Genomic DNA, 26,663 nt, shown 5'->3' with positions numbered 1-26,663 from the left:
CTCCCTTATCTATTTTACTAGTTACATCCTCAAAAAATTCCAGTAGATTAGTCAAGCACGATTTACCTTTTGTAAATCCATGTTGACTTTGTCCGATCCTGTCACTGTTTTCCAAGTGCTCTGCTATTACATCTTTTATAATGGACTCTAGCATTTTCCCCACTACTGATGTCAGGTTTATCGGTCTGTAATTCCCTGTTTTCTCTCTACCACCTTTTTTGAATAGTGGGGTAACATTAGCTACCCTCCAATCCATGGGTACTGTTCCAGATTCCATCGAATGTTGGAAGATGATCAGTAATGCATCTACTATTTCTAGGGCCACTTCCTTAAGTACCCTAGGATGTAGATTATCAGGCCCTGGGGATTTATCGGCCTTCAATCCCATCAATTTCCCTAACACCATTTCCCTACAAATACTGATTTCTTTCAGTTCCTCCCTTTCATCAGACCCTATGTTCCCCGACATTTCTGGGAGGTTATTTGTGTCCTCCTTTGTGAAGACAGAACCAAAATATGTATTTAATTGGTCTTCCATTTCTTTGTTCCCCATTATAAATTCCACTGATTCTGACTGCAAGGGACCTCCGCTTGACTTCACCAATCTTTTTCTCTTCACATATCTATAAAAGCTTTTACAGTTAGTTTTTATGTTCCCTGCAAGCTTACTCTGATATTCTATTTCCCCCCTCTTAATTAATCTCTTTGTCCTCCTTTGTTGAATCCTAAACTGCTCCCAATCCTCTGGATTACTGCTTTTTCTGGCCAATTTATATGTACTCTCCTTGGATCTTATGCTATCCCTAATTTCCCTCGTTAGCCACGGTTGAGTCACCTTTTTAAAAATTTTTTATGCCAAACTGGGATGAACAAATTCTGTAGTTCATCCATGCAGTCTTTGAATGTTTGTCATTGCCTATCCACCGTTAACCCTTTGAGTGACATTCCCCAATCAATCCTACCCAATTCGCACCTCAGACCATCGTAGTTTCCTTTATTTAAATTCAGGACCCTCGTCTCTGAGTCAACTACTTCATTCTCCATCTTAATGAAGAATTCGATCATATTATGATTACTCTGACCCAAGGGGCCTCGTACAACAAGATTGCTAATTAATCCTTTCTCGTTACATAATACCCAGTCTAAGATGTCTTGATCTCTGGTTGGTTCCTCGACATATTGGTCCAGGAAACCATCCCGTAAACACTCCAGGAATTCCTCCTCCACAGTATTGTTACTAATTTGGTTAGCCCAATCTATATGTAGATTAAAGTCACCCATGATGACTGCTGTGCCCTTTTTGCACACTTCTCTAATTTCCCTTTTAATGCCATCCCCAACCTCCGCATTACTGTTTGGAGGTCTATATACCACTCCCACTAACGTTTTCTGCCCCTTGGTATTTCTCAGTTCTACCCATACAGATTCCACATCATCAGAGCTAATATCCTTCCTTACAATTGTGTTAATCCCTTCTTTAACCAGTAATGCTACCCCACCTCCCTTTCCTTTTTGCCTATCTTTCCTGAATATTGAATACCCCTGGATGTTGAGTTCCCAGCCTTGGCCACCCTGGAGCCATGTTTCCATAATCCCAATCAAATCAGCCGCTCTGAGACATCCTTGACCCTTGCACCAGGGAGGCAACACACCATCCTGGAGTCTCGTTTGCAGCCGCAGAAACGCCTGTCTATTCCCCTTACAATAGAATCCCCTATTACTATAGCTCTACCCCTCTTTTTCCTCCCGTCCTGTGCAGCAGAGCCACCCCTGGTGCCAGGAAGTTGGCTGCTGCTGCCTTCCCCTGGTAAGCCATCCCCCCCATCAGTATCCAAAGCGGTATATCTGTTTGTGAGGGGGATGGCCACAGGGGATCCCTGCACTACCTGCCTGCGCCTACTACTCTGCCTGTTGGTCACCCGTTCCCTTTCTGCCTGTGCCACCTTTACCTGCGGTGTGACCAACTGATTAAATGTGCTATTCACAACTTGGAGCTCTAGCCCTTGACATTCTGAAAAAGGTGCAAGCAAGTGGAGAACACAGCAGAACTTACTCTTCTCAGGGTCACTGAACAAACAGCTAAAGCTCAGAAATCACACCAATAAACAACAGACTTACACTTCTCAGGGCTATTGAACCAATACCAATTTAGTAAATTAGTAGATGGGGCTACAGCCAACAGGAAGGTGCTCTTCCCTTCTACAGGGAGGAAGAGGCCTCCCAAGCAGACCAAGGCAGTGTAGATGCAGGTGGCTGAGGAGGTCAACTCCTTGGGAGTCACCCGCAGAACCTGGATACAGTGCCGCAAGAGATTTCATGACCTTCTCTGCACTGGAAAAGTGAGTATGATTGTCCCATCACCCTCAATCTGATCCCCATTGCCTTTCCTCACCAGCACTCAGCTTCAGCAATCTCTTCCTCCACATCCCACTTGACACTGACATCCATGCACCCTTACCCATTCCCTTTCTCTCTATGGTTACATTCACATAACTATTCGACTATGCAGCCCTCACACTCCCTATCACTGTGATGCTATGCAAACAACTGACAACACACAGGGAGGGCCCTTGGTTTTGCCACCTCACTCCATCTTTGTCTCCTTCTAAGTATCGATGCTATGGAATCTCTACACTCACTCCTTCATGCTCACTCAACCTCCATTTGTCTCCCTCATTGCAGGAAAAGAGAGCTCACAATAAAAGAGTGCGAGCGAGGACAGGAGGAGGGACAGCCTCATTAGCCCACCTAACCCCCTGGGAGGAGGCGGTCCTGGAAATTGTGGGGGTAGAGGAGGCTGCGCAAGTGGGGGATGGACAGACGGGTTCCAGACAGCAAGCTGGTGACAGAAAAGTTTCCCATCTCTCTCATTGGCATTGCATGAGTCGCTGATAATGATCTTGAAGCTCTAACAGATGGACTTATGAACATCTGCAATATGCAATGTGCATGTAACCTTGGCATCACATCTCTGACTCTTTCCTTTACTCCCCCACAGGACCATCGCAAGCATCCGTCCCCACTAGCCAGGAAGAACAGGCTGAGCAGCCAGACTCCTCAGAGGAAGCTGCAACCTCTGAGGGCGCAGCGTCAGCAGAATTCAGCGCACCCAGCACCAGCGCAGACACTCACACCTCGGTGGGACCTTCGGGACATAGAGTAGTGTTGTCACCTGGTGTATCACAGCTCACAAGTGAGCATCAGCAGATTGCGGAGACAGGGACAGCAGTGGAGAGTCCTAGTCGGAGGGCGCAGGACTCTGCCAGCTCGGCTCAGCTGCATGTCGACCCTCTGCCTCTAGGTCCATCTATAAGATCAGCAGTGCTGGAACTCCAGGAACAGATGCAGGAGTCTCTGGCAGGTTTTGTCTCCAGGGTCGCTGCGAGTGTGGAGCGAATGGAGGAGTCCATAGCAACCATGAGCAGAGCCTTTGTGGAGTCATTGGCGCATGAACGCATCACGACAGAAAGGATGGCAACCTCCCTCGAACGGATGGCAACAGTAGACGAGAGGATGGCTTCGGCCATGGAGGAGATAAGTTGCCAGAGTGCTGAAAACATGGTGAGTGTTCATAATAGAATAACATCTCTGGAGGAGTGATGGTTATCTATTGAACTGAGAAACCAGACCTTCATGGAAGTCCTTCTGAGTAGGACTGCCATTGCAGATACGGGTCCCCATGGCCCCCCTGATGTGCAGCAAGGTGCTCTCCAGCCACTTGCAGGCGCTGAGGGGGACCTGACCCATGAGAGGCAAGTTGGTGGCAGACATCAAGGAAGTGGGGGCTCCTCTCCAAGCGCTCACACTTCCATACCACTGCAGAGCCCTCGGTCAGAGCCCCACCAGAGTCCACACCCAAGTGAGATAGGTGTCTCAAACCCTGCACAGCTGCAGGAGCAGCAGACTGTTGACGAGCCCTCACAGGCTCGCAACCCCAGAGGATGCCTGCCAAAGGTGTCGAGACAGGAGCAGCAGCTCAACTATTTCAAGGTTCAGTGAAACTATGTCAGAGCAAAAGACATTACTAAACTAAATTCTCAATTACATAGATTGGCTGCTATTTTTCTGTATTGAAATGCAGAGAATGCTTTCGGAACAATGCTGGAACCCCCTGTGGTTCAGAAGCTTCAAAATTAAAGCTTGGTCATTTTGAAAATTAACCACTCTATTAACCAACAGGAATCAGACTTAGCTGCATGTTAATTATCTTTCGGTTTACCTGATTGTAAAAGTGTATATCTTGCAGAAGTAGCTCACAGAAATCAGAATTAGCCCCACAAACGAACACAAAAATCATCATTTTTGTCACAGGGCTTTTATATATGTACTATCGGAAGATCATGTAGATTCTACCTTAAAGCTCTTGAAGGGACAAGTGACATTCTAATTTTCACAGCCATATATTTTACATTACCTTTTCATGGTATATAAAGTACAACTGAATGAAAAGTGAAGGGGAGCAAAAGATAATCTTAAACAATATCTGTTGATAATAATGAGTATGCCAGGGCTCAAGGTAATGCAACATGTTACTGGATTGTTGCACTGTGCCAATGGTCCACTTTTATAATTCACCATAGTAAATTCTTAATCTTGAGCTACTGAGGTGCTGAGAACAGATAAGATACTTTTCATGAGGGATGTCTATCAGAGAAAGTATCAACCCAAAATAACAACAGAAACCCATATTGCTTCTCACTACCCTCCAAGCAGCCAATTCAAAAGCAAATGTACAGTTAATTTCCTTGTTCTTACAAATGGAGAATTGTAGCTTACCAAACGGGGAAAAATAATAAGATTTGAAGATGTAATTTTTTTTAATGGTTACAACTTGTGCTATGTCAGGCATATACCGTAAACACATTTTATTTTAAATTGAGTTGTTTTTAAATTCAAATGTTCATGTGCTACAGCAGTAGCCAAGCCTTTGAAAAAATAATAAGGTGCTCTTGCAAGGATATGAGAGATTAGTTTGGGTTCAGCTAAAGTAATAAAACAGCAACTGAAATTTTGTAAATCTGCCTGCTTCCATTGATGGTTAATCCAAAAAAAAGAAAAAAATACTGTTTTACTCTTTAGTGATAATGAAGAATGGACCAGAATTAATATTTAGATGTTTGGGGTCACCGTTGACCAGAAACTTAACTTGGCCAGCCACATAAATACTGTGGTGACAAGAGCAGGTCAGAGACTGGATATTTTGTGCCGAGTGACTCAACTCCTGACTCCCCAAAACTTTCCCACCACTAGGGCACAAGTCAGGAGTGTGACAGAATACTCCATCTGGATGAGTGCAATTCCAACAACACTCAAGAAGCCCGACACCTTCCAAGACAAAGCAGCCCGCTTGATCGGTACTTCATTTACTACCTTAAACATTCACTCCCTCCACCACCGGCACACCATGGCTGCAGTGTGTACCATCTACAAGGTGCATTGCAGCAACTCACTAAGGCTTCTTCAGGCAGCACCTCCCAAAGCCGTGACCTCTACCACCTGGAAGGACAAGGGCAGCAGGCGCATGGGAACACCACCACCTGCAAGTTCCCCTACAAGTCACACACCATCCTGACTTGGAAATATATTGTCATTCCTTCATGGTTGCTGGGTCAAAATGCTAGAACTTCCTAACAGCACTATGGGAGTACCTTCGCCACACGGACTGCAGCAGTTCAAGAAAGTGGCTCACCACCACATTCTCAGGGGCAATTAGGGATGGGTAATAAATGCTCGCCTTGCCAGCGACACCCACATCCCGTGAAGGAATAAATAAAAAATAATGTAATATTTGGTTGATGAAATTTCAATGCCAATTCCAGTACAATTGAATCAGCACTAGTAGAAAACTTAGATTAATATTGAGAGTTCCAGCACCTGATGGCTAAACTCAATTACCAGCAGAAATAAGAAGAAGGCATGTTCCTGATTGATAGACATCAATGCATTTTGCCTCTAAAAGTTAAAACTTTATACTAGTTCTCTAAAGCTACTTAAAACATCTTCGCACCTCTAATTTTTCCAGGAAAGGCATCCAGGATTCATTCAAAAGATCATTCCTGTATTTCTTTGTGAAGTATCCAACATAAGAAACAAATGCTGTAACAAGGAGCACATCTCCACACAGTGTTTTTTCCTGTTCCTTGAACTTAGCTACAGATTCACCCCAGCGGATCTTCTCTGATACCAAACCTCCAACAAGTCTGTAAAAAGATTAATTTTTTTAATGGAAACATCCTCTATTTCCCCTTTTTTGTCCACTTTTTCCAATAGGACAATTGTGTCAGCTGTGGTTCAGTTGGTAGCACCCTCGCTTCTGAGTCAGAAAGTTGTGGATTCAAGTCCCACTCCAGACACTTGAGCACAAAAATCTAGGCTGATGCTCCAGTGCAAGTACTGTACTGAGGGAGTGCGGCATTGTCGGAGGTGTCGTCTTTCGGATGAGATATTAAACCGAGGCCCCGTCTGCTCTCTCAGGTGGACATAAATGATCCTGTAGCACTATTTCGAAGAAGAGCAGGGGAGTTATCCCTGGTGTCCTTGTCAATATTTATCCCTCAAACAACAGCTAAAACAGATTATCTGGTCATTATCACATTGCTGTTTGTGGGAGCTTGCTGTGCACAAATTGGCTGCCGCATTTTCCTATATTACAACAGTGACTACACTTCAAAACAGTACTTCATTGGCTGTCCGGTGGTCATGAAAGATGCTATATAAATGCAAGTCTTTCTTTATAAATTAGGGCAAAGGGTAGGAAGTTGATTTGCTCACAGCCTTTTGCCAGTGCCATCCTAAATCATGGACTGGCAGGTGTGCAAGTGAGACCTGTGAAAGCAGCCCAAAAGGTCAAAGTTGTTGTTGAAAAATGCCCCTTAATTGAATTCTTGTTTAACAAAGAAGAACATAAGAACATAAGAAATAGGAGCTGGAGTAGGTCATTTGGTCCTTTGAGCCTGCTCCACCATTCAACAAGATCATGGCTCATCTACCTCAACTCCACCTTCCCGCACTATCCCCATATCCCTTAATTCCCTTAGTTCCAAAAAATCTATCGATCTCTGTCTTGAATATACTCAACAACTAAGCAGCCACAGCTCTCTGGGGTAGAGAATTCCAAAGATTCACAACCCTTTGATGAAGAAATTTCTCTTTATCTCAGTCCTAAATGGCCTACACTTATTCTGAGACTGTGACCCTGTGTTCTAGATTCCCCATTTCCCAGCATTAATCCTGTCAACTCCTTAAGAATTTTATATATTTCAATTAGATCACCTCTCATTCTTCTAAACTCTAGAGAATATAGGCCTAGTGTTATTCAATTATTAATCAAATGTTATGTACTGTTTAGCTAAAAGGGGAGGAATTGTAGTGTATGTACTTTGCAGAAGGAACTATATTCTGCAGCCCCTGTATACTGCAGTACCAGTAGTGACCACCCCTGTATATAAGCCTGTGTAGTAACTTTTGCATAGTAGTTCCAGGTTGTCTCCACTCAGTAAAGACCTGTTATAATCAACTCCTGCAGTCTGTGTCTCAATTACACACGGACATAATACCTAGTCTGCTCAATCTCTCCTCATAGGGCAATCCCCTCATCCCAGGAACCAGTCTAGTGAACCTTCATTGCACTCCCTCTAACGCAAGTATGTCTTTCCTTAGGTAAGGAGACCAGAACTGTACACAGTACTCCAGGTGTGCCCTCCTCACCAATGCTCTGTATAATTGTAGCAAGGCTACTTTACTCTTATACTCTAATCCCTTTGTAACAAAAGCTAACATACCATTTGCTTTCTTAATTGCTTGCTGTACCTGCATGTTAACTTTCTGTGATTCATTTACAAGGACATCCAGGCTCCTCTGAATGCAAACATTTCGCAGTCTCTCACCATTCAAAAAATATTCTGCTTTTTTGTTTTTCCTACCAAAGTGGATAACTTCACACTTCCCCACATTGTATTTCATGTGCCATGTTCTTGCCCACTCAGTCACCCTATCTATATCTCTCTGCAGCCTCTTTGCATCCTCCTCACAGATTACTTCCCCACCTAACTTTGTATCATCAGCAAACTTGGATATGTTAAACTCAGTCCCTTCATCTAAATAATAAAAGGGAAGGATGCATTCCACCATTTAGAAAAAAACTTGCATTTATTTTGGCGTTTGACATAATGCCCCAAACCATTTCACAACCAATTAATTACTTTTGAAGTGTAGTCACTGTTATATAGGCAAATATGGCAGCCAATTTTTGCACAAACAGCAATGAGATAAATGACTAGTAAATCTGGTTTTGTGATGCTTGTTCAGGGATAACTGTTAACTAAAAATGTCATGGGATCTTGGATGTCCACCTGAGCAGGTAGATGAGACCTCAATTTAATGTCTCATCCAAAAAATGGTACCTTTGACAATGCAGTTCTCCTTTTGTATTGCTGGAGTATGCTTAGGTCTGGAATGGATCTTGAATCCATGAACTTGTGACTCAGAGGTGAGAGCGCTATACTGAGCCAAGTAAACACTGACCATCTATATTAAAATCTTTGGAAACAGCCTTAGCCAAAGACCATGGACCAGAGCATGTGAACAGCTGAATATTCTTATTAACAGATTTATTCCTATCTACCTCAAAAGCTAGAGCTAAGCCAGTGAAAATACTGAGGTTTTTAGGGTCAGAGCAACATGCCTTTGGGTGGAGGCTGGGAATGGGACACAGTTAAAACAGTACAGAATATTTCACAAAGTTTCTTGCTTTAGGAATTGGAAATCTGCAGCAAACTAAAGGGGCAGGCAGCCTGGACAGTATAAAAATTTTGTCCACTTGGAGGAATTGGCCAAAATCTACCAATGCGCAAGACTTTATTGAGAATCCCTTCACCAACTCAACTCCCTAGCATATTGTGCCTGGGCTAGCAACACCATAAGCATGCGATGTTCTGGCATTCTTAGTCTTCGGTGTTGCTAGGCTGATAATGATGAAAAATTTCGATATGCCGCTCATATTTGTATGCATGCTTCCAGTGTCTGGTAGAAGTGATGCTTGAAGATTCTTACAGCTGTACAACGCGACAGGGATCCGGTGGAATGGATCGCATCTAGTTTTCCATCCCTGCCAGCCTTAGTAACACTGGAAAACTTGTGAGAAATAAACAAGTTCAAGAACACTACAGCAAGATGATGAGATAAAACCTAACCTATAGACAAAGAAAAATTTTAGCTGAAAAATTATGGAGGATCTAGAACTAGTGCAGTTTGCTCATTTAGTCCTATTTATACAGGTCCAAATTTACCTGTTTGCAAGTGAAATGGTTCTGTTGGTATCATCAGCTTCTTCTTGACATTTGAGTTTTTCAGCTGTGGCTTTTTCAAATTCAGCTGTCAACTTTGATAGATTTTCATCAAGTTCCTGAAAATTAAAAAAGATAAATGGTCAGAGGAAAATATTACAGTCTAGAAACTATTGTTTGCAATAGTGCTTAATATTCCTGTCTGCTATTTTAATAGAGATATTAACCCATTTTCAGATGAAATAAAAATAGTGGAGGAAAAATTCATTAGCGACCATTTTGGGTCACTAACATCACCTAGGTGCTAAATTTGGCACCCTGCAAAAAATAGCGCCGGCGATCGCTAACTTCAGTCTTAGTGCCCCAAGAGAGAGGTGGAGTGCTATAAAAGCGCTCCACTTCCTTCTTAGAGTGCTAACCCCGAATATCGGGGCAGTGGGTTCTGCAACCCTACGCACTGGGCAACGTAGCGCTGCTGCATGGAAGGGCTCTTCCCTTCATTAAAGGGGAGGGCCCAAGCCCACAACTCTGTGGGGCCCTACCTGCACCACCGAGGAGCGGGGTGCCGTGCCAGCAGCCCGACACACAAAAGGAATGCCGGGCTGCCAGATTGCAGCACGCACCCCGAGTTCAAAGACGAAACGGGCCGTGACAAGTAATCTGCCGATTTTTTCCCCTGCTCGCCACCTCCCCTTTAGTTAGCACCCTGCGAGCCTCCTGCCGTTCCATTCCCACCCCCGAATCGGTCGCTGTCATCACCCGGCGCAGATTCAGGGGGCGTGGGTCAATTTTGCAGGCGGAGCGAAAACGTCGTCATCGCCTGCGCAGCGGAGCGTGGCGCTACCAGTTACCGCTGCCAGTAAACTCCCACTGAATATAGCGGAATTCGTTAGCAGTGTCGCGCCCGGGCGTAAAGTAATTTGTGCCCCATTAGCGCCCCCGGGGGCATTAACGAGAGGCGCAATTGCACCAAATTTCTCGCCAGTGAGCATTTAAGTAGTCACAGTCTAATATCACAACAGTAATTTCTAGCCTTGTATGGTTTAAGGATATCTCAGTACAACATTCTTTTTACAGTTTTCCTGAAAAAAAATGAATACAATATGATTTAAAAGTAACAAATAGCTTTTGTGTTACAAGTCAATTAATAATTGTAAAAGATAATATTCAAAACAACATAGATGTATGCTCCTGGATCACAATAGGCTGCTACTTTGTAGATTATTGCCACAGTTACATTTAACAACTTACACAACATCCTTAACATAGTTGAAATTCCCAAAGGGACAGATTGGAAGTGAATAGGAATTTGGAGAAAGTTGGGGGATGTGACTATAAGTGTGTCAAAAAACTAAGGTTTGAAGAAGCTTTCGAAGATACGAAGAGATGTAATAAGGTGAAGTGTCATTCCAGAGTGAGGGTGGTAGAGATTAGGGCTTGATCACCACGACTGTGGAGTCTGCAGAGCAGTCGTGCTCCTCCTGGTTGCATGGAAAATGTTAAAAAAAAATTAAGTGCTGAAGAATCCTGAGCACCAATTTTTCAAAGGGATCCTTTACCAGGTTTTTGGCCTCTAATTTACATATTCAAGGGGCCTAGTGCCTGTTTTTGTCATGCACTTGGGATGCCTAAAAATGGTCCCCATGAATTTAGCAGTGGGACCACTGCCTGCACAGGTTGAGCATAGGCTGTCCCACTACTAAATTGGTATGCTTTGTGTCATGAATCTTATCATTCATGAAGAAATGACTCATGAAATAACACTGGGCGGCCTGCTGGTATAAATACTCCTTGGACGGCGTGGGCCCAGCTTGCCCAGGACGTTTTTGTAACCAGGAACTAGTGATGTAACTAGAATCTCATGGTTGTGAAACAGTTGATTAAAGCCTTGTTTTATACTCAACTAAGTGCTTAGTGAGTTTTCTTACGTCACTTTGTGTCTGTTTTATGCTTGGAAAACAGGCCCAATGCATATCAATTTATATCCCCGAGCGTTTTAGAGTGCAAGAACACAGTGGATTAAGGCTCGGGAAAGGCATGGGGTATGGACAGTAGTCCTGACTCTCAAGAGTGGAGGGTATGAGCTGAGACCAGGCTAGAGAAGGTTGCTGAGTAGGGTGGAGCAATACTGGGAGGGATTTGTAAATGAGAATGAGGATTTTGAAATCAATGTGTGAGGGGATGGGGAGCCAGTGGAGTTATGTGTGGACTGAGATAATACTGAGCAGCATTTAGTATGGGATAGGATGTAATGCTACAGTTCTTGGTGAGTTGGAGTTTGTGTAGGGTGGAGCTAGTATGGATTTAAAAGCCATCTAGGAAATAGCATGAATCCCAGGAATCATTTATATTCTAATTGGGCATGATAAATTTAAAGCACAAATACAATTTTATAAATACACAACTTTCGAAAAGTAACCTACAGTATTGTGTATATTCAAATTTCTTATAAATGCTTAAAGGAACAGAGATTAGAGTAGTACATTGTGTGACATGCATACTTACATTTATCATACGTGTGATACCAGCAAGTTTCTCCTGTGCAGCTGCCAGTTCAGCATTAGCCTGTGCCAGAGCTGCCCTCTTAGGTGCCACTTCACAGAACACCTCATAAAATTTTACAATGTTTATACACCATGAACACAGACCAGCTGCAGCTATGGACTTAGTACGAATAAAATCAGCATCAAACATTGGATTATCAAGAAATGGCCTATTAAAAGTGATGGAAATACATAAATAGTAAATTAAAAGTAACTAAAACATAACCAATTCACTCTAAGCAATTAGTCCTTTGCTGCATTTAAAAAAAATCATTTATGGGATGTGGGCGTCGCTGGCAAGGCCAGCATTTATTGCCCATCCCTAATTGTCCTTGAGAAGGTGGTGGTGAGCCGCCTTCTTGAACCACTGCAGTCCATGTGGTGAAGGTACTCCCACAGTGCTGTTAGGGAGATGTACCAGGATTTTGACCCAGCGGCGATGAAGGATCGGCGATATACTTCTAAGTCAGGATGGTGTGTGACTTGGAGGGGAACTTGGAGGTGGTGGTGTTCCCATGCGCCTGCTGCCCTTGTCCTTCTAGGTGGAAGAGGTCGTGGGTTTGGAAGGTGCTGCCGAAGAAACCTTGGCGAATTGCTGCAGTGCATCTTGTAGATGGTATACACTGTAGCCACGGTGCGCCGGTGGTGGAGGGAGTGAAAATTTAATGTGGTAGATGGGATGCCAATCAAGCGGGCTGCTTTGTCCTGGATGGTGAAATAACAACAGAAAATGCTGGAAACACTCAGCAGGTCAGGCAGCATCTGTGGAGAGAGAAACAGAGTTAACGTTTCAGGTCTGTGACCCTTCGTCAGAACTGGAAAAAGTTGGAGATGTAACAGGTTTTAAGCAGGTACAGAGGCAGGGAAAGGGGTGGGGGGAGGGGAGGAAGGAACTAAAGGGACAGTCTGTGCTAGGATTGAAGGCAGGAAAAATTAAATGTTGCAAATGGGGAAGGCAGAATCATCAACAGCTGCTGCCTGAAAAATGGGTGGTGGAGGAGGGGTTATAGTCTGAAATTGTTGAACTCAATGTTGAGTCCAAAAGGCTGTAACCATCCCACACCAGGACGGCCTGAGGGCACTCCGCTTCTTCCTTGAACAGAGGCCCAACCAGTCTCCATCCACCACCACCACCCTCCTCCACCTGGCTGAACTTGTTCTCACATTGAACAACTTCTCCTTTGACACCACTCACTTCCTCCAAATTAAAGGTGTTGCTATGGGGACCCGCATGGGCCCTAGCTATGCCTGCCTTTTTGTGGGATATGTGGAATATTCTTTATTCCAGTCCTACTCAGGTCCCCTCCCTCACCTCTTTTTCCGGTGCATTGATGACTGTATTGGTGCCATTTCCTGCTCTTGCCCTGAACTAGAAAATTTCATTTACTTTGCTTCCAATTTCCACCCTTCCCTCACCTTCACATGGTCCATCGCCGACTCTTCTCTTCCCTTCCTTGACTTCTCTGTCTCCATTTCTGGCGATAGGCTATCGACAAACATCCACTACAAGTTCACTGACTCCCACAGCTACCTGGACTACACTTCCTCCCACCCTGCTTCCTGTAAGGACTCTATTCCATTCTCCCAGTTTCTCCGTCTCCACTGCATCTGTTCTGACGATGCCACCTTCCATACCAGTGCTTCCGATATGTCTTCCTTTTTCCTCTACTGTGGTTGGCATCGATCGTGTCCATTCCATTTCCCGCACTTCTACTCTCACCCCTTCTCCCTCCCAGAACCACAATATGGTTCCCCTTGTCCTCACCTTTCACCCCACCAGCCTCCACATTCAATGGATCATCCTCCACCTCCAACGTAATCCCACCACCAAACGCATCTTCCCTTCCCATCCCCTTTCAGCATTCCGAAGGGACTGCTCCCTCCACAACACCCTGCTCCACTGCTCAATCACCCCCCATGGCACCTTCCCGTGCAAGCGCAGGAGATGCAACACCTGCCCCTTTACCTCCTCCCTTCCCACTGTCCAGGGCCCCAAACACCCCTTCCAGGTGAAACAGCGATTTACTTGTACTTCTTGCAATTTAGTATACTGTATTCGCTGCTCACGATGCGGTCTCCTCTACATTGGGGAGACCAAACGCAGATTGGGTGACCGCTTTGCAGAACACCTCCGTTCAGTCCGTAAGGGTGACCCCGAGCTTCCGGTCGCTTGTCACTTTAATTCTCCCCTCCACTCCCACTCTGACCTCTCTGTCCTCGGCCTCTGTTCCAATGAAGCTCAACGTAAGCTCGAGGAACAGCACCTCATCTTTCGATTAGGCACTTTACAGCCTTCTGGACTCAGCATTGAGTTCAACAATTTCAGACTATAACCCCCCCCTATTTTTTCAGGCGGCAGCTGTTGATAATTCTGCCATCCCCATTTGCAACATTTAATCTCTCCTGCCTTCAATCCTAGCACAGACTGTCCCTTTAGTTCCTTGCTCCCCCCCGCCCCCTTTCCCTGCCTCTGTACCTGCTTAAAACCTGTTACATCTCCAACTTTTACCAGCTCTGACGAAGGGTCACAGACCTGAAACGTTAACTCTGTTTCTCTCTCCACAGATGCTGCCTGGCCTGCTGAGTGTTTCCAGCATTTTCTGTTGTTATTTCAGATTTCCAGCATCCGCAGTATTTTGCTATTGTCCTGGATGGTGTCGAGTTTCTTGAGTGTTGTTGGAGCTGCACTCATCCAGGCAAGTGGAGAGTATTCCATCACACTCTTTACTTGTGCCTTGTAGATGGTGGAAAGGCTTTGGGGAGTCAGGAGGTGAGACACTTGCCGCAGAATACCTAGCCTCTGACCTGCTCTTGTTGCCACAGTATTTATGTGGCTGGTCCAGTTAAGTTTCTGGTCAATGGTGACCCCCAGGATGTTGATGGCGGGGGATTTGATGATGGTAATGCCATTGAATATGAAGGGGCAGTGGTTAGACTCTCTCTTGTTGGAGATAGTCATTGCCTGGCACTTCTGTGGCATGAATGTTACCTGCCACTTATCAGCCCAAGCCTGAACGTCATCCAGGTCTTGTTGCATGCTGGCATGGACTGCTTCATTAACTGAGGAGTTGTGAGTGGCGCTGGACACTGAGCAGTCATCAGCGAACATCCCATTTCTGACCTTATGTTGGAGCGAAGGTCATTGGTGAAGCAGCTGAAGATGGTTGTGCCTAGGACACTGCCCTGAGGAACTCCTGAAGCGATGTCCTGGGCTCTGATGATTGACCGTCAACCACCACAACCATCTTCCTGTGTGCTAGGTATGACTCCAGCCAGTGGAGAGTTTTCCCCCTGATTCCCATTGACTTCAGTTTTACTAGGGCTCCTTGATGCTACACTCAGTCAAAAGCTGCCTTGATGTCAAGGGCAGTCACTCTCACCTCAGTGAATTCAGCTCCTTTGTCCATGTTTGGACCAAGGCTGTAATGAGGTCGGGAGCCGAGTGGTCTTGGTGGTACCCAAACTGGGCATCAGTGCGCAGGTTATTGGTGAGTAAGTGCCGCTTGATAGCATTGTTGATGACTCTGTCCATCGCTTTGCTGATGATTGAGAGTAGACTGATGGGGTGGTAATTGGCCAGATTGGCTTTGTCCTGCTTTTTATGGACAGGACATACTTGGGCAGTTTTCCACATTGTTGGATAGATGCCAGTGTTGTAGCTGTACTGGAACAGCTACAATAAATAATATAAAAAATCTTTTCAATTACAACTTAACTATCATATTCATCACATAAAGGATAATAGATGATCAGTATCACAGAAATCACAGAAACCTCACAGTACAGATAGAGGCCATTTCGGCCCATCGAGCCTGCACCGACACATATCCCTCCCAATCCCCGTAACCCCTACACCAACACATATCCCACCCTATCCCCGTAACCCCACGTATTTAATCCCCCTAACACTAAGGGTCAATTTTTATCATAGCCAATCAACCTAACCTGCACATCTTTGGACTGTGGGAGGAAACCGGAGCACCCGGAGGAAACCCACGCAAACACGGGGAGAATGTGCAAACTCCACACAGACAGTCACCCGAGGCCGGATTCGAACGCGGGTCCCTGGTGCTGTGAGGCAACAGTGCTAACCACTATGCCACCTATAGTAAACAATAGGAATGTATTTAGTCCTAAATTGGTTTTGGAAAATTATGTTTTTATACATTGAAATCCAAAAGCAATAAGGGATCATATAGGTCCAGAATTCATTGTTTGAACATCTTTTAATTTTATGTATATATTTTTTTCTCTCTAGTTCTATTTAGTGAAATATAACTTGGGTTACACTGGGGTGAGGACCATGGTCGAAAATAAATAGATATGTGACATGTCAAATAGCACAATAGAGCTCTGACGCTGGAGAAATAAGTCAATTCAATATTCATGCAGGGCTGAAAGCTTAAAGGAATTTTATAGGAAGTTGTTGCTGTTTAGTTAAAGAGCCTAAGTGTCATAAGGTGCAGTCAAAATGACTTTAGAAGCAACAGATCTTGTATTAAAAAAATCGACTAGTATAATTTCAGAATGTACGCAGAGAGTTTTGGGAGGATGGAATGCTTTACCAGAGAGTGGTTAAGGAAGATTGGTTAAGGAAGATTCGATAAATATTTGTAGTAGAGGAACCTACAGGGCTCTGGGAAGAGAGCAAGACAGCGTGAGCAGTGTCCGCCCAAAGAGAGAGGCCCAAGGCTGACAGTGGTCCTTAGGTAAGTTCCGGGGATGGCGGGGGGGAGCGGTTGGATCTGACATTTTCAAGGACCTAGAAATTCGGCCTCACAGCGCCCCCTTTTAGAGCACTAAATGGCCTCCTAAGCCTCCAATATGGTGGACAGGAAGCTAATGCGTCACCTGCCATGTTGGTAAAGGTCAGAAAGTTGGCATGCAGTGCCCACGTCTGAAACAGGCGTTAGGCCCTTTGCATATGCAATATCAGGTGCACCTCGGGCCTCACCATTCAGGTGCAGGGACCGCCCCCTGCACGCCCACAAATGTCCGTGCCCAATTTTCTAGGACTATGGGGGGAAAATTCAGTATCGCCCCGTTTGGGGTGCGATTATCGGCCGTGCGCAAAGTTTAGCGCCTGGCGCTAATTATCACCTCCAACTGCAAACTTGGCTTTTATCGCCCCCGGAGTTGATTGGAGCACTAAATCAGGCGCTACACATCTCTCTTAAGGCACAAAGGTCGAGGAGCGAGGCGTTACTTCAGAGCGCTGGCGATGCTCATGTGATGTCAGTCAGCAATGGAACACAGACACAGTGGTGCCAGCCAGTTCTTATTTAAAATTCTCTATCCTATTCCTTGGTCACCCTATCACCCAGAGTGCTGTATGCCCCACTTCAGAATGAGACTATGTTAATATCACAAATATGCTTCAGATCCCAGACTACCCTTGAACAAGTCACAGCAGATCAGGTATGCAAAAAGTCAAATATATGAAGGAGTAGTGCTAATCTCATAGAGAAGTGTCAAAACGAGGTAAATGCTGGTCTAGAAATTTGAGCACTCGAGGGGCAAAGGCTAAGTACTCTGCACCAGAATGGTGAGGTCCAAGGCTCCCGAGATAATGGGCCTCGAACCTCAGCGGTTGGGGCCGCGGAGAGAGGGCAATTGGTGGTCAGAGCCGGAGGAGGAGGGCGATCTGGGCTGATGGTGGCAGACGATTGGGGGTCGACAGCGGCAGTGGTAGCAGTGGGGGTTGTCGGGAGGGGTGGTGATGGAAAGGGGGTTAATGGCGATTAGGTCCTTTAATGTGGGGTCGGGAGGAATACACTGCTCTTCCTGGCTTAACATTCAGGTAAATTACTTACCTTCTTCATTGGCAGGGCTGTTTTCCCTGAGTGCAGCCCGAGATGGTGCAGGCTGCCTCAGAGCAAATCAATGCTGGAGCAGGGACTTCAAGCAAGCATTAGGCCCCTTATTTGCATATGCAAAGAGCCTAATGCCTGCTTGAGGAATGGGTAAAGAATGCCTCGTTTGTCCTTACTCAGTATGGCGGCCAGCACACTTCTGGCTGGAGGTACACGAACGTTTCTTGACCGCCATTTTGGGGGCTTAGTAGGCCGCGTAGAGCCTGAAAAACAATTTCTAGGCCAATATGTTTCAAAATCTAGTGTACAAGAACACTATCAAAATCCACATGTTTGCCAGTAAAATAACAGATCTAAAGGAGAACCATACATACAAGGTATCAATTTATAACATATACAACTTGTCAATAAATAATTAGATTTAGTGTGTGTTAAATCTATCAAAAAATAAATACATTTCTAACCAGGCAGAATTTTACATTTAGTAAATTCTGCTTTAAAGAACAGCAATATGTTTGTTTAACTAACAGATAAAAAAACGGTATAACTTTCAAAGCAATAGAAGACTTAATAATTAATTGACATACCGGAAAGCTTTCAAAGAAGACTCAGGGATTCGCTCCTTATCATAGTTTATTAGTGAATCCAAAAAACCATCCACTTTACCCATCATAATTTTGGCGGCTTTCCAGCTCTTGTCCCTTGGGACTTTCCCACTTGGTGCTAAAAGGATCATTACAGCAGCAGTCACAACAACTACAGCATCTGGCGGGGAGCCAAAAGATTTCAGCTCTGTCAAGTTGTTCTAACAAGCAAAAAAAATAGATTAATAGTTTAAAACAAAATATGAAAATAAATATAAAAGAGCATCTTTGTCGAGTGCTGGATGAAGGCATATTACTCAACAAAACAGGTTGAAGAAAAAAGGATTCTTTTGCTTCTCTAACCAAGGTGTTCTATTACTGCATTTGTGTTTGATTTCTTAGTGTTGGGCGGTCATCAGGTAGGAGAGGAGGAAGTTTGGAATTTATAGCACTCTGATGAACAATATTTCAGCTTCTGTCGTGACCCAGCGAGGTTCTCTCTTTACCCTCACATAATGGCCTGCATTTTTATATGAATTTAAAAAACTGAGTTTTGAAGTGCTTGAATCTGTTTCCATCTACAACAACAACTTGCCTTTATATAATGCCTTTAATGTAGTAAAACATTCCAAGGTGCTTCACAGGAGCTTTATCAAACAAAATCTGACATTGAGCTGCATAAGGAGATATTAAGACAGGAGACCATTAATTTAATGATCGAAAATCAAGGGCTGGGAAAGCAGAATTTCCCAATATGTGCTCTCGACATGTGCCAAGAGTGCTGAAGTGTAAAATTCCAGCCATAGTAGTCAAAGCATAAAATCCTGACTTTTCCGAATGGACAATCAAAAAATTTTACAGCCTGATACAACTTCTCAAAAAATGTCCAATTAGGCCTAGGAAAAAAAAAGTATCTAAGATTGGAAGCCATTAAAGTTCCCCGTGTCACCACAGATAAGCCCCTATACCACTTGAGGCCAGTGGTTTTTATTGTGAAATTCTGTGCCCCACTCTCCAATCGCATTATGCTCCACTTTCAGGGCACCCGGTGGCAGGGTCCTGTGTCTCCAATCCCTTGCCATCCTGTGCTCTACACTCAGGCACCCCAATCTAAATGTGTTCCTTTCCTGGACCTCCCTGTGTTCTGCTCCAAAGACTCCCTGGCATGCTCCACTCCGAGGCCCTGCTGTGTTGTGCTTTCAGATCCAACTGTGTTCTACTTTCCAGCTCGGAATGAGAATCATGCTAAATATCATAAATTATCTTCTACTCATGAACCATGCCATTGGATATTATCCAGTACTTCCTATTTCATTGTTAGTTATACCTTATTTAATGTGTTCAGTGCTTCTTGGGCTGCAATTAAAGCTGGTTCTGCTTTTGCTAAGTCTTCTTCACAAGACTGTTGTTTTTCTTTTACATTCTAAATATGAATAAAATGCATTATTACAACAACCTGCTCAAAATTATGTTAAGAATGAATAGCCACTGTTAGTGCAAAATGCAGTACCTCATTAATGATTTGCACTTTTTTCTCCTCTTCATCAGCAATTTTTTTATTTTTGGTAACAATCTCTGTTTGCTGTCCGACAACTTTAATTAATTTGTCTGCATCTTCATTCTTCTGTTGCAGTTCTACTTCTTGTACAGCAAGTTTACTTTTTAAATCATCCACCTGTATGTAAAGACACATCCACACTAATCTTTATTTTCACTCATTACAGTATATAAAGAGTAAATTCACTGATTGAGTTCCCCTTGGAACACCTCACTTGAAGTCGGTCAAGGATAGGACTACAAAACTGTAGTGCCAATTTTCCACCCTGCACTTCCTTTGGCCATGGCTCCCCGTTGGGAATGCTGGATAGATGAATTTACTCTATGGAACTAACTTGGTAAATGAATAGGTACACACAAGACTGAACATCCCTTTAACATACTAAATATATATAACATACAGGCAGATCTGCCATGGCTTTGTTCGTGGTGAGTTGGAGGTTTTCTAAGAACAGGGGTCTTGTGTCAAGTACTATTTTCAGGGCCACTGACTTTACATAGAATTACATAGAACATACAGCACAGAAACAGGCCATTCGGCCCAACCCGACCATGCTGGCGTTTATGCTCCATTCCAACCTCCTCCCATCCTTCCTCATCTAACTATCAGCATAACTCTCTCTTCCCTTCTCCCTCATATGCTTATCTAGCCTCTCCTTAAATGAATCTATACTATTTGCAACAACCACTCCCTGTGGCAGCTAGTTCCATATTCTCACCACGATCTGGGTAAAGAAGTTTCTTCTGAATACCCTATTTCATTTTGTGGTGAAAATCTTGTATTGATGGCCTCTAGTTTTGATCTTCCCCACAAGTGGAAGCATTCTCTCTGTATCAACTCCATCAAAACCTTTCATAATTTTAAAGACCTCTATTAAGCCACCCCTCAGCCTTCTCTTTTCAAGAAAAAAGTGACCCAGCCTGTTCATCCTTTCCTGATAGGTATAACCTCACATTTCTGGTATCATCCTTGTAAATCTTTTTTTCACCCTCTCCAGTGCCTCTATATCCTTTTTATAATATGGCAACCAGAACTGTACACAGTACTCCAAGTGTGCTCTAACCAATCGTCAATACAAGTTTAGCATAACTTCTCTACTTTTCAATTCTATCCCTCTAGAAATAAACCCCAGGACTTATCAGCACTGAAGTGGCCCTAGGACTTTGGGACCACTGGAATGGGGTATCATGATCTACCAGTATCTGGAGCTGACCATGTTGGACAGAATGATTTCCATGCTGTATGCAAAGCCTTGCGACAAGTTAGAGCTGGACTCCTCCATGCTTCACAGTGTAAGATTCGCAATTTTCAGCAAAAATCACGCAAGAAAACTGGATAAAATAAGACTGTTTATTGACCAAAGTAAGCTTGCACAGAAAAACCTTTGATAAAAGGGCATACAAAATGGCCGCCAGGCCCCGTGATCAGTTTATGAACCATTTTATTTCTGTTACTGCAAGCCAGACAGGCTTGTGGATTGAAGACAGTGAGCCCACGAAAGCCAGTCTCTGGGAACCGAAACTCAGGGCAACAGCATACATATTCAATGGATTATAAGTACAGGATGGGGCCCATCAAGATATGGGCGGACAATGTAAAAACACTTATACCCATTTATCGTACAAAGGAAAAACCGTTTAGCAGCCATCAAGGAAAATGTCCGGACCGATCAATATGCGAACCGAGCCACGGTGATAATGCAAAAGACATTGAAAGACATTATCGGCCAGGAAGGCCAGTTTAAGTTATCACCGGCTCCGTTACAAGACAAAGCGCCCCTGCAGAGATTTCTGCCCGCCAAAATTAATACAAAGACAGGACTATGATTTGGCGGGAGATAAGACTGTCCCAAAAGAGTATAACTGTGGATTGAAAGTCCATCTAAGTTACTTCGGACTTCGGGTTACTTGAACAACTTCTTCTTCACTGTCACGGCTTCTTGTTGGGCGACTTCAGGCTTCCATTTCTTCAAGAACTTTCTTCTACGAGGAACGAACGAAGGGCGGACGGTGCCCGGATCGGCGCCTCTTCCACTTCGGCAGATCGATGAAAACGTTTTCGTTTTTTTTAAAGACGGACGGTTTCGGTAAAAGGACGTGGTCGGTGTTCAGCCAAACAAGGCTCGGCCACGACGAGAAGACGACGAGGGTGGCCCGGGTACTGGGGTCGGGAGATCATCGACGACCCAGGCCGACGGAGAAGAAACCCTCTGGAGGACTGGCGATCTAGGCCACAAGATTCTCCCAAGTGCATAGCCTGCATCTGGGTCTGCTCCATGAACCCAAATCGACTCAGTGGATCTCAACCTTAACGAGCGCTCATCGAGGCTGGGTCTACCCCACCGCCTCGAGGGAGGAGAGAATATCGACTGCGCCAGAAGTTTCCAAATCCACGTGACGACGGAAAGCGGTGCCAAAAAGGCTGCGAACCCCCTTTCTCGCGATTTCGAGAGTGGTGAGCATGATCCCAAGTTCCCCAGGTCGAAACTTAGTTTAGGTATAGGGGAGGGAGTTAAGGGAAATCGTAATGTGTTTCCCCTTTTACGATGTGCCGTGTGTTCCCCATTTCCATAGAGTCAAGTTCATAAATTTGTGCATGATTGTAGTAACTTTAATCTGTGCCTATGACATGTATTTTGTAATGCTTCAAACTGTTTAAAAATAAAAGCATCCATTTCGTGCTATTCAACCTGGTCTATTGAGTTCTTTCTCTGCACTACTGTTCTCTGCACCTAAGTCCAAGGTCTAGAACCGTAGGGGGGAGTGGGTCGAACCACTCAAGGGTAATTATTGCACGAAGCCTGGCAGGAGACCAGAAAGAGCAAGAGAAACCCCCTACAACAGTATTGTGCGCAAGCTCTCCAGCAGGCTGCCTAGTGCACAAAGGATGTTCCCATGTATGTCTATGAGCCTTCTTCAGTAGCCTGGCCCATCAAAGTCAGCACCTGAGTCCTCTGCAGCAGAACTAGTATGCAACCTCGCTTCTGGCGATCTGGCACCTGTGGTGTCCTATCCACCTGTGCTAACCCCTGCACATTTGTGCTCAGTAGGTAACCATGTGCAGATCCCTCCTCTAACCTAGCCTCTAAAGTCTGCGTGGTGTTATTATCTGAGCTGGTGCTTGTGAGAGTCTTGATCAAGTGATAGTGCATCTTCTGCAACACTGCACTCCTCTTCCGCCACTGGCTGAGGGTTGTCGACATTCTCAACAGCTGAAATGAAAGAAAGAGTCAATGGCTAGCTTGTGGTGCAATGGAGAGCAGAAAGACATGGGTGTTGAAAGCATCTGCAGCTTGTCATGCAGAGGATGAGAGAGAAGTGCGAAGAGACAAAGGGGGCAAAATTCAGTTGCTTTGTGCCTCAGGTGGCGCTAACGGGGTGCAAAGCAACTAGCGCCCGGGCGCGGCGCCACTAACGCCGCCCGTGAAATTCAGAGGGAGGTTAGCAGCGGCGGTAGCCAGTAGCGCCCCGCAGTGCTGCGCCTCTGGCGATGACGTCATCGTCGTGCGCAGCGCCCCACTTGTGCCCCCGCCGCAAACTTGTGTCGTGCTCCCTGATGTACCGCCAGACGCTATGTCCGACAGGGTCGGGGGGCAGCGCTATTTAAAGGGGAGGTGCCAGGCAGCCATTTTTTTTGCTGGCCGTCTGCCAGCACCTGCCCCCTCTGCCCATCTCCCACGGGGTGCTGAGCGTGATTGGGCAGCCCGGCACTCCTTTTGAGTGCCGGGCTCTTTTGCCGGCACCCTGCTCCCTGGTGGGCCAGCTGGGCCCCGGTTTGCGCTGCGCAAGGCCCCTCCCCTTTAATAAGTAGTGCCGCGATATTGAGCTGGAGTACCTCAAGAGGGAGGGGGAGCGCTTCCAGTAGCGCCCTGCCTCCTCCTTGGGGCACTGCCATCCAATTTTGGCCGCGGGGGCACGACCCAATTTTTCCCTCAACGAGTATTAGGTATAAAGAAACTCTACACGATGTCTCCTCCAGCGTTACCAGTGGCCACGACCTCCACTCTGCCCCTTCCCATTATTGCCAGAACACGCTTTTCAAGGCGGGAAGAGGGTGTGCAGACACACTCTTCTTCCTCCGGTGGCAACCTGTTGCCTGGTGTTGTGTGCAACCTTCTCTTGCAAGAAAGAGGGAAATGTGTTAGTGAGAGTCTTGTGAGGAATTTGGAGCATGTGGTTGTCATAATGGAATAGCTGACAGTGTGTGTGTGAGATATGAATTGTGGGCAAGTGAAGTTTCTAATAGTGCTGAGTATGTGAGCGTGAGGAGAAGAATGTTTAGTGAAGTGTGGTGCACTGATTACAGGACAGTGCAGGGTAGTAGGGGGGTGGAGTCTTGTGAGTGGTATGAATGTTGTAATTAATAAGGCTGTGAGTGGTACAGCTGTGATGAGAAAGTATTTCAGCAGTGTTCTAACCTTAACAACTCTTAGTCAAATCATTACATTTTTTCTTGCATTGCAGCCATGTTCTTGGGGAAATGCTCCAGACATTGACGTCCTGAGCGATGTTGTCCCACTGCCTTCTTAGCAGATGCCTGGAGGGCTTTCTACCCCATGAAAGAAAGAAAAGAATGAAAACCCTTGGAGGAAAAAGGATGGGGGAGAAATTCAGTTGTTAGCGCCAGCCGTTAGCGCCTTAAGAGGGCGATAAGTAGGGCGCGAAGCGGCTAGCGCCCGGGCGCAGCGAGACCTGCGCCTCTCGCGAAATTGAGTGGACATTTAGCGGCGGCGCAAAACCACAACACCCGCTCAGCTGCACGCGCAGATCCTGGCGTCATTTCATGGTGCAACACCCTTGGGGCGCCCCGAACCGGAACTTCAGTGGTGCCCCCCTTCTTTCCGCCTGGCGCTCCCAGTGACTGGTTGACTGGAATGGTTTCCAGTCGCTGTGGGGCTGGGGGGAGGGGCGCTATTTAAAGGGGGCGCTTCCTGGCTTCTTGGTGGTAGCCATTTTGGCCCACTCCTTCTGTGAGAGAGAGAGAGATTTGCAGAGAGACAAAGGGAGAGAGCTTTCTGCATTGAGTCAGCGCTCGCACAGGTACTTTTGGCTTCAGCCCAGAACTTTGCAGTTGGATTGATTTTTCAGTGCCATAGCCTTGAGTGGCCACATATTATGGGGGCTGCAATGGGTGGAAACGTTGGGTTTCTCCATTGCATTGAGAGGGCTCAGAGACGGCGAGAGAGAGTGCCAATCATGGCCAGGCGAAGGAGGGCCAACAGGTGTCGGCACAGGAGACCTTACCCTCCCAGGGTATTCCGCCAGCAGTTCTCCTACCTCAAAATGTCTGAGGAGCAGTGTATTTGGAGGCTTCGATTCAGCAGGGAGGTGGTCACCGAGCTCTGCCACCTGCTTCAGACAGATCTGCAGCCTCAGCTGAGGAGCAGGACGTCTCTGTCGGTGGCAGTGAAGGTGACAGTGGCTCTTAACTTCTATGCCACCGGCTCCTTCCAATCCGCTACTGGGGACATTGCCAATGTCTCCCAGTTTGCGGTGCATTGCTGCATCCGCCAAGTCACGAATGCCCTCTTCAAAAGGAGACGTCAGTACATTTCCTTCCCCATGACCCTGGACAAGCAGCAAGAGCGCGCAATGGGATTTGCAAGAATAGCGGGCTTCCCCATGGTCCAGGGCGCCATTGACTGCATGCATGTGGCTATGCGGGCGCCTCAAGAGAATGCCGAGGATTACCGCAACCGGAAGGGCTTCCATTCGTTGAACGTGCAGTTGGTGTGTGACCACAGACAGCTGATACTAGCTGTCAATGCCCGCTTTCCAGGCAGCAGCCACGACGCCTTCATCCTGCGCCAGACTTCTGTGGCAGACCTTTTCGAAGCCCTGGCTCAGCCAGGAGGCTGGCTTCTTGGGGACAAGGGCTATCCTCTGTGCACCTTGGTGATGACCCCGCTCCGTGTGCCCAGCACCCCTGCTGAAGAATGATACAATGACAGCCATCAAGCGACCAGGAACATCATTGAGCACACAATCGGCGTGCTCAAACAACGGTTCCGCTGTCTGGACCATTCCGGGGGAGCCCTACAGTACTCGCCTGAGCGAGTCTCCCATTTCGTTGTAGTGTGCTGCATGACCTGGCTATCCTCAGGACTCAGCCACTGCCAGCAGACATTGGAGCACCAGCAGAGGAGGAGGAGGAGGAGGAGGAGGAAGAGCATCAAGACAGGAGGGAGGCACAAAGTGCAAGGGCCGTCCGTTAGCGGCTTATTGCAAGTCGGTTCTAGGCCCCCTCTGAGGGAATGGCTTGTGCCATTGAAAGAACATGAATGGAACGGTTCCGCAAACCCTGAGCCAGCCAAGGCAACAAATAGTTCAAAGAGCAAACATGCACAATCTGAATAAAGACAATTATTTATTTAACAAACTGTGTGCCCTTCCCGCATGACAAAGAAATACAGAGAAACCCCCCAAAAAAGTCAGACACATAACTGGCTCTCACAACCTGGAGACAATGAACAAAAGAGTTAACCAAAAATGACCACGAGCCTCGGCCTTCACTAAAAAAATTAACAGCATTTTGCCACACCTCCTACTTTTTGGCCTGCGAGGGTGATCTGCTTCGCTTGCGAGATTGGCCCCTTCCCACCCTGCAGCTCCTCCGCAATGGGACCCCAGTGGCTGCAGCAAGGCTGAGGGAAGGCTGCTGAGTGTCAGAAACTGAGTCGGCAGATGCCCTTGGTGGACGGCCTGGACCAGCTCTGGACCTGGAGGGCCCGGCTGCTGACTGCTCCAACTTTGCATGGGCGGCAGCAGTCTGTCCTACGGGTGGTGGCAGCTGCAGTGGAGGAGTGACAGTGTTGGCAGCAGGAATGCTGCCATCCTGACAGAGGACAGGCACTCCCTGGTCGGACGACACACTGGCACTCC

General features: G+C 46.0%; 1 protein-coding gene across 1 annotated transcript in view; it reads right to left on the bottom strand.

Annotated features, from left to right (window-relative positions):
- LOC147102876 (dynein axonemal heavy chain 17-like) overlaps nucleotides 1–26,663 on the bottom strand; it is a 908,504-nt gene that overhangs the window by 77,221 nt on the left and 804,620 nt on the right. Inside the window, exons 61-66 of the mRNA XM_085963770.1 lie at nucleotides 19,735–19,899; nucleotides 19,552–19,647; nucleotides 18,228–18,445; nucleotides 11,790–11,997; nucleotides 9,288–9,403; nucleotides 6,008–6,200 (exon numbers count right to left, since the gene is read on the bottom strand). Coding sequence (XP_085819896.1) covers nucleotides 6,008–6,200; nucleotides 9,288–9,403; nucleotides 11,790–11,997; nucleotides 18,228–18,445; nucleotides 19,552–19,647; nucleotides 19,735–19,899 — 996 coding nt within the window. The remainder of the gene's footprint in view (nucleotides 1–6,007; nucleotides 6,201–9,287; nucleotides 9,404–11,789; nucleotides 11,998–18,227; nucleotides 18,446–19,551; nucleotides 19,648–19,734; nucleotides 19,900–26,663) is intronic.

Source organism: Somniosus microcephalus, chromosome 21, assembly GCF_052327205.1.
Source record: "Somniosus microcephalus isolate GS21.2 chromosome 21, FLI_Smic_1.0, whole genome shotgun sequence".
Classification (NCBI taxonomy): Eukaryota; Metazoa; Chordata; class Chondrichthyes; order Squaliformes; family Somniosidae; genus Somniosus; species Somniosus microcephalus.
This window is presented reverse-complemented; position numbering and strand designations above follow the sequence as displayed.